At 39.5% G+C, this 13,816-nt stretch overlaps 1 protein-coding gene across 1 annotated transcript; it reads left to right on the forward strand.

The window, feature by feature from the left end:
- The first annotated feature begins 5,202 nt into the window (after positions 1-5,202).
- hamp (hepcidin antimicrobial peptide) lies at positions 5,203-6,228 on the forward strand. Its single transcript, XM_086217103.1, has 3 exons — positions 5,203-5,485; positions 5,586-5,663; positions 5,821-6,228. The coding sequence occupies exons 1-3, from the start codon at positions 5,399-5,401 to the stop codon at positions 5,926-5,928; spliced, it is 273 nt and encodes a 90-aa protein (XP_086073229.1). The 5' UTR covers positions 5,203-5,398; the 3' UTR covers positions 5,929-6,228.
- The last annotated feature ends 7,588 nt before the right edge of the window (positions 6,229-13,816 follow it).

Consider the following 13,816-nt stretch of genomic DNA (forward strand, 5'->3'; position numbering starts at 1 on the left):
CATTAATAACTTCACAATGTCTGTCTCACTTAGGAACGTAGTATCAGCACAAAGGTGTGCATTCTGCTGCTGTCAAGAAATGGAGGAGAGGATGATCTAAAGTGGGTTTTTTTTTTATTTATTTCTTGATTTTCTTTTTTTAGCAGCCATTCTGCAGGATCTCGAGCACTGATCAGACAGGAAGATTCCTGTTTGCATATGATGAAAGACTTGTTTGACTCCACCTTAAAGCTTGAGGGTTGGATGGCACCCACAAATAACAAGGAAGGGTAGAGAGTGCTGTGAAACTTGCATCTAATATGCTATCATAGAGGATGAACACTCACAATGTCAGTTTCGGATCATTTTTGTGCACTTTAAGACTCTGACAAAAATAAAATTGGAACGCCAGATTCAAGATATGTACGAGAATTACTGCATCTGGGTTGTGTTGCTCCTAAAACGTAAAGGAACTGACACTGAATAGGGCCGGAGGAGTGTTTCTGCGGGATGTAATATCAGGTTCACCTTTGGAATGTAAAATGTCATCATCTTCCTACAGTTTGACATTTAGGTGAAGTTTTGTCATAATTATCAGCGTGTTACGGCTGAGTAAATGTCAAAAAAAAAAAATCAAAAATCTGGATGAAATTACTTTCAAGCATTCATCTTGACAAGAATCTGATGGACAGTCAGGATAGAGGCAAAGAAAAAAGAGGTGACAAACTGCTTGAATACATTCAGCAACTTCTCAACTGGAAAAATCTGGTGGTAAATCTTCTAAAAGCAAATGAGGAACAAGTGGATGATTCATGGTTCTTCCTTATCCTGCGCACGAAGAAAACTTTAGAAAAAAAAATATGACAAAGAATTGAATAGAATCAGAGCCTGTCAAGAGAAATATCCCTAAATCATTGATCTCTGTTTGTCCCTTAAGACTTTCTGATCACAACCGGGAACACAAGATGTACAATCATATCTGAATTCCGGATTATTTAATTCTCTTCCTGGGGCCTATGAGTGTATAAAATGGTCAAAGCTCACTTCCATAACTAGATTAAGATTTAGCAGCTAAAATAGAACAAAGAAAAACTAGGACTTGGAAGCTTTGATTCACCACAGAAATCCCTTTTGCAACCCGAAGCCGGTCTGCGCGAGCGTGTTTCTCAATTCATGCGACACTTTATTGACCTTATCATGAAAATAATCAACAATGCATGATAAGAAAAACAAACTCACTCAAAAACATCATTTTCCAGTGTTTTTCAGGCGAGTTTGCTTCACGCCTATGATGTAAGCTCGGATCCGGGACCACGTGGGGCTCACCGAGCTTCACCCAGACCGCCTGCCTGGGAGGACTTGTCTCTCAGCATTGTTCAGGTGCTTTACGACTGCATCGTCCCTTCTTCTATAAACAGCTTGTGCGATGATAGCAAGAACCTTGTAAATGCTCGTACCCTTTTAATCATCGCTGTCACTTCCGATGTAATCCATCACTTGTACAAGGGGAGAGTTCACGATGGGATTGTGAGAACACGACCCAGTGGATCATGACGCTCCATCATATACAGGAACGCGGTCGGTTTTTCTTAAAGTCCTGCTTTTAATAAACAGATCAGCTGTGGTGGGGAGGTCCCCCTCACTCGTAGTACAGCCTCCATTACCACCGTGTAGATGGTCTATTTGTGACATTCACAGTTTTGGTTTTAATTCTAACCGTGGAGTCATAATGAAGTGACGTGTTTTTATCTACATTTTCAGTGACGCCATCCATCAACACCCAGCTAAGAGCATCTCTCAGGCTTCATCACTTGTAAATATTAAAGCACAAAGCAACGCAAACAGCGTGAACTGTGAAATAAGGGAATGTCTTTTTGAGTTAAGTAAATATAGGTATCAGCAAAATGTATTTTCATGTCCCTCCACTGTTTTCATCTGGGTTTTTTTCTCAAAATAACCCAAAAATTCCATATTTTGTTCGTCTGTATATTTTGCTCGTTATCTTTATATTCATTTAGTGTGTTTATTGTAGAGTGCTTCTCACTATTTGTCATACAGACGATATTCTTTAATCTCCTGATTAAAGGATATTTGGGGTTTGGTTTCAGTTTCTCTGTCCACTGATATTTTGGAAGTTCCACTGATGATATTGTAACAAATTTCTCATTCTCCTCAACTTGGGGACTTCCAGTCATTATACTTCAAGTGCACCCATTAACCTGAGCTCCACACTACCCCCTACAGTCTGAAAGGTGACATTGAATCTTGTTAGGCGGAAGCAGCAAACGGTCTGAGACCATGACTAAAAGGTGTTCTCGTGTGTATTGACTTCATGATGTCCTAGTTCTGGGAAATATGTAAATTCCTGAGTAAACGGTTTGGCTGTGTTGCCAAATAACAGTAAACTGCTGTTTCATTTCCTCCATTTCCATATAAATCTCATCCAAGCAGTAAGGGGGTGGAAAAGGGGGTGCGAAATAGCCAGGACCATAGGGTGATGATGAAACAGGGACAGACGGGGCCAATGTCCTCAACCAGGAGAAAAAAGGTAGAGTGGCGCCTGCAGAGGTGAATCTGTCCGCCGTGCTGGTGCCTCGCTTTGTTTGGCCAGAAGATTCCTACTGATAGCTTCAGGGGATGTTCAGACACAGAGAGTGCAGGCCCGAACACGCATGCCTGGAAAACCCAGATCTATACACTCGCTTCTGAACTCTTTTTGCTCGCTCACATTCCCTCACACTCACAGAGAACATGGACATGATATATTTGTCGAAGCGGAGCGTGTGATGTTTCTCACAGGTCATGTTCGGCGCAGCGAGGGAAACCAGATGACTTGTGCTCGTCATGAGGGGATGCGATGTGCTATTTCAAAATAAAGGACCTTTTTTGTCATTGCGCACAAACACAGCCATAAACATATAAGTACATAGATAGAGGATGCGATGACACACCATCATCATCATCAACCACGGATCGATTCCATGTGGAGCCATTCATGCTTGGATTTGTTGACACTGACGTTGTGGTCACCCAAAGTAAGCACACAGGCCGGCGGGGTTATCACAGAGGGAGACAGACTGACGCGGGGGTGCTGCGACATGTTGTTTCACTAATTGAGTCAGCGGAGGCAATTTGGAAGGACTTTGAAGGTATAATGAGAATTCAAATGGCCTCTGATTTTATCAGGACCCACAGCCCACACTTATCAGTTTCTACCTTTATTTTCCCTTTTTGTTATTTCATTTCCCTCATTATTGATTTTGGTATTTATTCACAGCCTGATGCTGTTTTGGAATATGTTTCTTACACAGACAGGTTAATTAATCTGAAGGTGTTTATCACTCTTTAAGCGATAAGGCGGAAAACAATCTTTACAAATTTAGAGTCGGGGATTTTCTGTGCAGACGTGGTTTATTATCAGCGTCCCATTGTCATTAAATCGACGCTGTTATCTTGTCACACTATTTACAATATTTAGGAATAAATTGGTAACATATTTTATGGCAGAAAATCTGTAATGATGCTCTAATGATACCAAATTTGCTGTCATTTTATGTTATAAATATCTATGAGTTCAAGCCTCTTTATTAACTAATGCGGAAAATCTTTGAGTTTTACTTTTTCTTAGCGCGAGGCAGCTGCCGATGCGTCACTTTATCACGTGACAAGTCTGTTGTTGCGGCAAGATATCTTTCACGTGACAATGAGATATTTGCAGGTCATAATACGATGTTTTCATTTTCTTAACTTTAGTCTTGTTGTTATAACATTAAAGGCTTGACATCGTGACATTGGTCATGAATATGAACTCATGTTTGCTGAAGGGAACAACGTGCAGGAATAAAGTCTCATCTACACGGTTCAGTTCTACTTCTGAGCACCACAGATGATATTCATGGCGTAACAAGACATTCTCATGTTATAATGTTGTAAGTTCTATTTAATAGGATGAATTTTTTTTTTTAAAGGAATGTTACCTCTTAACAATGTTTAAGTTTGTATATTTGAATAATCTGAAAGAATCGTACCAGGGTTGGCAAAATAATGGACTGATTTTAATAAATGAATTACAGAAAAGAAAAAAAAAAACAAAACCCCACATCATCCGTAAGCTGTAGCTGCATCTAGAAAATTAAAAGACGAAAGAGAACATTTCACCCTCTAAAATCTATTAATTTATTCACACATTTCCAAAAACTGAAGTATTTAAAAGTCGGTATCCTAACAAAATTGACACAGGATACCGATTTAGATGTACTGATTACGAAACCTTTTATTTGACTGACAGCTCGAGTAACCACCTGGAAAATATCTGGTAATAACATGAAAAAAATCATCTTGAAAAAGGAAAGTTTTTCGTGATACTGATCTCCTTTCCTTGTTCAGGCACAGCAGTGTTACGCTGCTGTGACGTGTTGGGTTTCAGTAAAACACCGAGAGAAATGCTAATCTCTCCTGTTTGCACATATTAAACCTCATCAGATTGCATTCCGTTAATCTATAACTGCTGCATATTGGAACACCTTGACTCTCAAAAAGGCGGTTTTTAATCCTGGATACTCTTCAGCTGCTCTCACGGGGATTTAATGTGGTTCAACTGCAGGTTTCTATGTATTATGCAAAAACAGAATGTGTTGAAAATGAGGGGCTAATTATTCCATTTGAAAGGTTGTAATTACATTCTTTAGGCTGAGCAAAGGATATTCCAGTGTGGCTTCCTCTCCTTAGTAAAGGATTCTGTGGGTTGAAACAAGTGCAGCTCAGTCAGCTGTACAATATATTGACCCACGCAGGCTCTGTGTTTGCTGTGGGAATCTCTGACGCTCTCTCCAGGAAAAGTCACATTTGAGATGAATCTTTTTCAGTATAGCACAGCGGTGTCAATTTGGAATATATATTGCTTTCATATTGTAAAACTGATGGCCTGGTGGCAGCGGCTTGTTCATGTGTGGAATTATGTGTTCTGTCAATGGAAAGTAATTTAATTTAAAAGTTCATAGTTGATTTCATATTGCCGAAACACAGTGGGGCCCGCAATCAAAAATAAATCAGAGAATTCCCCACTGTGTTGCACAACTATGAAGAGAAATGAGGAGGTCAAAACTTCCCCAGTGGAGTTCAATAACTGCTGCCAGGAAGGGGCGGGGCCTCCCAATGTGTTGACGCAACATGGGCAAAAGTGTGTATAAATACCAGCACAGTCTGCCTCCTCAACCAGCAGACTCCGAAAACAGCTGACGAGGGTCAGATCAGAAGACAATCACCATCCATCACTGGAGCTGAGAAATTACTGAAGATATTGTCCTGCTCTTCAGCGGCCTGACACCCATGAAAGAGAGGACCAATCAGCTCTAATCTTCAAAGGATTTAATTAGTAAAGCATTTAACGCCCCCCCTCCCAACCCCCACCCCCCTGAAAATGAAGGCATTTAGCATTGCAGTTGCAGTGACACTCGTGCTCGCCTTTATTTGCATCCTGGAGAGCTCTGCAGTCCCATTCACTGGGGTAAGAATCGGTCTTAAACTCTCTTCATTTGCTTATTAGCCATAAATGTTTTGTCAGGATGCTAAGACATGACTCCTAAATGTGCATAATTCATTAACAGGTGCAAGAGCTGGAGGAGGCAGGGAGCAATGACACTCCAGTTGCAGCACATCAAGAGACGTCAATGGAATCGTGGATGGTATGTTCAATTGACTGAATGAATTAAGCCAATTACCACAAGCAAATTAAAATTTAAGTGGATGTGTTTTCCCCGTGGAAAACCTTTTCTCCACACAAGGAGGGGATGAGAAGCTGGAGATGAACACCTCACCCATGTCTCTTTGTTTGTTACGCAGATGCCGATTCACAACAGGCAGAAGCGGCAGAGCCACCTCTCCATGTGCCACTACTGCTGCAACTGCTGCAGGAACTACAAGGGCTGCGGCTTCTGCTGCAAGTTCTGAGGATCCCCGCAGCCCTCAGCCAATATTAATTTATAGCAGTTTATGAAATGACCTCTTCTCAGACTCATTTTCTTGTTTTGCATTTTATTTCTATGTAATCCACTGACCAACACTGGAGGAAAAACAAACAAACAAATTGAAGGCTTCATTTTTATATTTATTTTATACCTGTTTTTAGAACTGTCTTTTGTAAGCTCAATGATGTAGATTTTTTTCTCCTGAAAATAATCCACTCGTTCTTCACCTGAATTAAGACTGTCAAGTTAATATGTGGCGCTGAATAAATAATCTACGTTTAAAGCAACCGCAACTTGTTTTTGTGACTGAGGAGACGCTCAGCAGTCTAAGACCCCATTTTTATACAGCAATTAATGTGTTCCATAGTACAATATCAGCAAATAAAGTACTCATTTTAAGGATATTGTAGGATTTAGCTATTCTAAAATAACATGAAATGTTAATTTTCTTTTTTTTTTTTTTAGGCACGACATTATGCCACCATATTTTAAAAAGCCTCTTGAATTTTTTTTCCAGTTCATAACCGTTGTAATTCATACCCTTCATGGAATTATTATTTTGTTGTTGTTGATGACCTCACCTAATACCTCAAATAAAACAGAAATAAGGTAAAATAACCGAATACATCAATGCGCACCTTGTGAAGCATCAATTTTCCAGGTTCCAAACTTCATGATGTAAAGATTTTTTTTTTGCAAAGATGCAGGATCTGTGTTTTCCAGCATTTAATTAAAAGGCGTGTGTAGAATGCACATCGGCAACTATTTTCCGGGATGTGAGAGGTGGGCTTTCAGAAAAACATAACTCACTCACATATGATCTACATAAAAAGCACATTGTGATGCAATCAACTTGATTATTATTCACAATTTCTTTTAGGAGCGAGCAAAATTAATACGACGCAAACGAAAAGGTTATGTTGGTGTGTGTATCAGTATTTGTGTGCTCCAAGACTGTTTCAGTTCCGTACTGGTGTTTACGGATTATCAACATGGCCCGTTTACCCTCTGCTTATTCAGATGTTTAGAAAGTGAGTGGAAAAAAAAAAAAAATTCATTTACCTCAAAGCTCTTACCATTCCACCTCAGTAAACGTGAGACCGAACCCTGCCGAATCAAGTTAAAACCCAGATACAAGAAATGTGACCATGAGATTGATTTCAAGAATTGCGATAGTGTTTTTTCGACAAAAAAAATGAGTGCAGAGATTGAATCCCCTCTCTGGATAATCTATTGAAAATGTGATTCATGGACTGTCAGCTTTAACAGCAAGGTTATACTGAAGGTTGTCCTCATGAATAAGCCGCATGTTGCCTCCTGTTTTCAACATGTGATCATGAGTGAATCAATATTGTTACAGATTATTACTCCCTGTGTTTTGTTCTGTATGCATTTTTGTGTGTGTGTGTGTGTGTGTGTGTGTGTGTGTGTGTGTGTGTCAAAAACAGAAACAAACAGATGATTAAAAACCGGAGAGAACATCCCACAAAGACACAAACACTCTCCGGTAAAAGATAACAAACCGCCTAATGAAAACTGACAGGATTCACGAGGTGCTGAGTTCTTATCGGCGTTGATTTGAATTGACTGACGATTCAAATGGGTTGAATGGTTGTGTGTGTGCAGAAAGACTGTTTGTCTATAAGAATGAAATGTGTGTAACTCCCTACCAAACCATCTTCGCGCTGCATTAGCTAAAGAGAATTTCCCCATGGTATCCATCAGGGGTGAAAAACAGAGCAAAAATCAAAATGTTGCAATAATCCATTGCCTTCAGTTTTTAAATAAACATATCAAACACATTTAAACAGGTATGGTGTCACGCTTTTGTTTCACACATGTTTACATATTTTTGCGGGCATAAATATGTTTATATTTTTCATATTATCAGACCTTTAAACAGGTGAATCAAACCACTACTGATGCCAAATTATCTTTGGGAAGCACAGGCGAACAGCATCAAAGATGTCGCCAGAATACACAAGCTCCTAATTTGTGATAAGCTTCGACCAGCATGGGCAGCATAGTAACACACACACACACACACACACACGCACACACGCACGCTTCTTAGATAAACACAAACAGAAAGTACAATCAATCCCTTTTGACAATGACCCATTTTCATTCCAATCAATGACTAATTACGGGTAATCATTTTTAAAATTACGATGTTTATCTGTATTGTCATGCCATCACCACCACCATGCACTCTTATTATAATCTTAAAACAGCCATTTATTAGTTTTGCCTGCACAACTCTCACAGCAGATACATGCACATACTAAAGTATTTTCTTTATATTTTAGCCTTAAAGTGGTAGAGTACCAAGATTTATCAGTTGTTCGGCAGTTTGTCAATGTTAGATGTCAACTTGTTCTTGGACAAATTTGTCCTCCTGCGTGGTTCTGGATGAATCCAGAATTCTATGAATGCTAAACCTCATGCTTACTGCAGGAAAGTACTGCAGACCGAAGACTGACAACAGTAAAAATATACAAAGTGTCCTGAACTCCCTTAAGGACATCAAATGGTGAGTAACTGATAAACAAAGTTCTTTTTTTAGAGAGCCATCACTTGAATAGTTGTTTTTGATAAGTGGCCACAATTATTAGCGTACAATATGTCCCTTCCTGTAGTGAGATTTTTTTTTTTTTTCTGTGAAATGGTACCAAAAACTGGTCTGCTGAAACAGTCATTACATTTTATCAATGGGAAGAACGGATTGTTCTCACTGAAAATACAATGGGTTCTCACATAAAGATCAAATTTAGTGAAGAAAAATACAAGAACAAAAACCCCCCCCTATTATTTAGTCAAACTTTGTACTGATAAATCAGGTAAACAGCATACTTGTATTTAAGTGCAAGTTTCTCTCTAGCACTGTACAATACACACTCATAATTCCAACCCTGAATCATATCCTCTTTAAGACTTTGTGCAACCCAGAGGTAGAAATATTCTATAAATCTAATGGCTGCAACTGGGTGATTTAATTTAGTGTGCTTTTAGGCAAAAGGGGCACTCTGGAAGTCTGGAAGATCTCAGTCCAAACCCATATTCATCTAAAGGGCCGCTTAATATCAGCCTCTAATATATAAGGCTTGGCATAAAAGAGTCACCAAAGCAAATCAACGCTGCTGGGGGCAAATACAACTCCACTAATATTTTTTTATGGCAGAAAAATGAATGTGTCACTGAAAAATAAGCATAGGCATAACCAGCACAATGTGCTGCCTCATCCTTGATAGCTTAGTGGTTTCACCTCCGGCAAGTTTATTTGAGCTGCATTCAAATTAAAGTTTTTTTTAGCAGGTGTGATAATGCATGAAGCTTTTGGTTCTGAACAGTGCAGCAGGGAACACTCAACTCCAACTCTAAGGCTCTGTTGTTAATGGAAGTTCATGCTCATAGGTGACAACCGGCTACGGAATAAAACAGTGGCAAAAACACAAACAGCTCAGGGAACACACGCGCACAACAACTGCACTAAATGATACGACAAAAGCAGGGGGACTAATGAGTCTCCACTATATACTCTGGAGTTAATGGGCAAATGAGAAGCAGCTGTGCGGGCAGGTGGTTGATCACCAAGCCGAGCAGGTGACCCACTGAGAGGGGAAACTAACTGAGGACTGCTGCTAGACAGGACGAGTGAACAATGCGATGGTTCTGCCTGCGGTTTCTTTCTGTTGAAAGGGAGTTTTTTTTTTTTTCCTTGCCGACGTCGACGCGTGCTTGCCCATGTGGGAATGTTGGGTTTCTTACGTTTGAATTAAAGGGTAAGGTTCTAGGCCTGTTCTTTGTGTAAAGTGCCTTGAGATGGCTTTTAGTGTTAGACTGATTGATTGATTGCATACAAGCTGAAGGTACAGTGTATTAAAAGACACCATTGGTCGTCACTGCAAGGAAAATTACATTTTTTTGAAATATGCTTACTGCCGATCATTCTTAGAGCCACACAAGGAGACAGGTACCTTCCCTCTTCTCTGCGTGTGTGAGTTTTAGAGCCTCCACAAGGCAGCTGACCGCTAGTTAGCTTAGCTGCAATGAAAGCTAGTAGATAGCATAGAGACAGCTGTCAAAAGCTATCAAGTTTTCTCTAAAATGATTTGTTTTGCTTTAATAGAACAAAAAGTAGCACCAACTTAGCATCAACTTAGAAGTGACCATAAAAACTGATGAAAAGTACCAATAAAGTATTTTAGAGTTCGATACACAGCCGTAACTACTTACCTGACTGTGATTTTATCGTTATCCTCATAGCATAATTGCCCCAAGTCAGTGATTCTTAACCAAAACGCTGTGGATTTGGGCTGCCAGCGCCACCTAGTTTTACATACACATGTTTAATAAAAGTCTTTGTGATGATCCCCTTTTATCACGTCCTTTCATTTGACAAGGTTTTTGCTTGTTAAACAGTAAGTGGATTTGCTTTATTATTGAATACAAATAAAACTGAGAGTGAGATCAGTTAAACCTATACAGTGTTAATATTGGGCTGCTTTGCGCTATAAAAATTGGGGCGTAAAGTCAAAAAGGTTAAGAGCCCCTGTCCGAAGTCATATTTTGGCCAAACTGAGCCAGCAGGACACAGTGACTCAGCAGCCTTAGGAGAGTAGAGTTAGGCACACTTCTCAATTTTGCCAAAATATGACTTCGGCAGTTATGCTGTGAGGCTAACTTTGTGCAGCACTTCAACGTCTCTATTGCAACGTCAGTCAACAAAACTGTTTGTTGATAACTAGAAGAGCGGAGGAGGATAACTTCAGGACAAACTTCAACCCTGAATCTCGATCTGTTTGAACCAGAACATAGTCAGAGGAGGGACTGCAGGCTTGGGAAGTTGAGAGAGCAGGACGGGATAAGAGGCTGAGGCAGCTGAAGTAGTTCTGGGTATCTATCTGATAAAATAATCCATTTTCATGAGGTTTTCATTGTGAATGTTAAGTGCAACGCTTGTTCAAAATTAATACAGGCATAGACCATTTGGCAGAAAAGTGTACTTGATGACTTTGGAGATGGTTTTCTACTTTCTGCTGCTAACATTCATTGCTGGTGAGCTAGCTAGCAGTTAGCCATGGTGGTCTGGAGCTCTCCATTGCACACAGAGGAGAAAAGGGGATTTATTTGTTTGGCTCTGAAAATGATGGACAATAAGCATATTTCACAAATGTTACTTTTAAAACAGAGTGAATTCCCTGAAATCCAATATAGTTCCTTCCAGAAAATATCTTTTTGATGTTTTGTTTTGTTTTTTCACCTGTGAGCAGCTACTACATTGTTTGTTTGGTTTTTTTTATACCCCAAGACAAGTCAGGTGGTACTTTTGTCCTACGTGGCCTAATATTTCAAATTCTCCTCAGGTGATTTTTACAATATAAAACATACAGCACTGTCTATCCTCAAACCCTCGCTATGGAAAACCTCCACAACAAAAAAAGGGATTCTTCCACAAACAAGTTGACACTTCTAATGAGTAAAACTGAGTCTGCACAAAGACAGAAATAAGACAGATGATGTGTATGCCTGGTTCTGTTTTGTTTTTTTGTTTTTTTTCATGAGCCACTTAACTTTGTAAGGCAATGACTCCCCAGCTACAATCATCCACCCAAGCACTCCTAGCTAGACAGTAGCCCAGAGTACCAATACACAGACATCTTTGTCATGTTTACTCTGTATAATGGTTTGCCTGCAAGATGATAAAACCTCTATCAGGAGTATGTTGTTACTGCATGATGCAATAATTACATTTTCTTTTTACTTATTTTATGTATTTATGGCTGTATTGAAAGCGTTCAATTCTGTTTTTTCCTCAATCCCTCCCTCCCTTTCCTCATTTGGGTCCCCACGAGGACAGCGTCCTCACTTGACTCAATATGGCTCCAGTCAGTCCCGCCACTCTGCACTCCGTCTGTACTGACATAAAAAAGAAAAACAAACCTCCCCTTCAACTGACAGTGCAAAGTCAACGCAGCCATGCTCAAGGCACAGCATATATACACACACACACACACACACACCTGCCAGAGTAAGCATCATGAATGAGCTGAGGAAACATGCACAAAATTACAGACCTCAGCTCAGCCAAAAATCAGCTGCCTTTAGAACGCATCCTGGAGACGCTGAATCTGCCTGGGATTTCTAACTTGTGTGTCGATTTGGGACCTTCGACCAAATTAAAAACACAGCCAAATTTATTCAAGCCCTGTGAAGACACAACTGTCAGTGCTCTACGGGAACGTACAATTTTTGCAGGTACTTTATTTATTTTAAATTTAGGCCTATTCTTTTAATCCTGTGTCAAATGTTCTTTCATCACATTTAGTCACCCTCATTTTCTTATTCTAGTCAGATCCTCGTAATCAAATAAAAACAGAATTATTTTTAGTGAATTGGATGTCTTTGGGTTTTGTTGGTTCATTTATTCATTACCTGCCGCAAAGAAGGCAGCTACTCATCCTGGAGTCCACGTATATTGAACACAACGTATATAATGAAACGTACAGCGCATGTTACACAAGTCTCAAGAAAGCTCGAGGATGTATCGCAGTCAAGAACTGTATTATTTATTTATTTAATGTTTTTCTTCAGATGCAATATTTTGGCAGCTGATTTTTCTGCAGTTCTATTTTTTTGTCTTTTCACTCAAATGCCCATTATTTTTAGTCCCATTTTAGTCATTGAATTAATGCTGGTTTAATTAGATGAAGAACATTGTGAGTCTTTGAAATTAAACCTAGAAAACAGATGAATCCTCATCCATCATTTCTCTTCCAAATGGATATCACATCTTTGGCAAAAAGACCTGCCACTTTTATTTTTAATTTCGAATTAAGCCATACTGTAAAACAATTCATAAAGCTCTCTCCAGCGTTCAGCCATCGAAGGGGGGACATAATATATTGTTTATGCTCTTGTTTGCAACGGCACGATAAAAAAAAAAAAACGCAAGAAGGGAAGGAGAAATGCTGTTTGCCTGTCGTAATAATAATTATTTCCAACTTTACGTCCTGCTGTCGTTTGCCTTCTAGTTATGTAATCTGCCAGTTAATGTTTGCTCTCGTCATGCAAGCTGCTGCTCTTTGTCACACCACACAAGCTAATTTCAGCAAGCAGATTTTGGTCCGACTGCAGTTTTAGGAGAGAAAATTGCTACATTTGACTAATCTAATATGTCATCAGGGGATGTTTCTTCTATTGTAGCCTCTTAACGGAGTCACATCTCTCCCCCTAGTGTGTTGTCCAGCCATAGTCATCATAATTGGTTAATGTGTTAATAAGTCTGGGAGCAGATTCATTTGTAATTATACGGATTGCACGCAACCACCTGAATAATAAGTGCGCTCTGCTCTGTAATGTGTAATTAAAATAGCCTGATTCATCTTCCAGAGGCCCGGATATGCAGCTGTTCCAGTGTGTTGATGTTAAAGATCACAACAAGTTACTGCAAACTTGGGCATCATTCTAGGGCAGTATTCTTGTAATGAACAAGGAAAAATGTGGTTTTACATAGAAATATTTGGTTTGGCTCATTAGGGGAGGAGACCTCATCGAGCTAATGAAATAAGTTTGCAGAGAGAAACCGGGGGCAGGGAGGGAATGTAACTATAACAGAGGCGACATTTGATATTGAGACTATTTTAATATGGAAAAATGGAAAGCAATATCTTTTCGTGGTTTGTTTACACTCATCACTGGCCAGTGGTCACTAACATCTTTGACACAAGTGAAATGCTTTGATGTCGGTACTTTGATGTACTTTGATGCCCGAATCTGCAGGAAACACACAATCTCTCGCTCTCTCTTGATGTCACACAGCACAGTTTCAGTCCTATCATATTTTAAACCTTTTAATCTTCCTTTTACTT

The sequence above is a fragment of the Aulostomus chinensis genome, chromosome 11 (genome assembly GCF_037954235.1).
Source record: "Aulostomus chinensis isolate RoL2024-O1b breed Wild chromosome 11, RoL_Achi_v1.0, whole genome shotgun sequence".
Classification (NCBI taxonomy): Eukaryota; Metazoa; Chordata; class Actinopteri; order Syngnathiformes; family Aulostomidae; genus Aulostomus; species Aulostomus chinensis.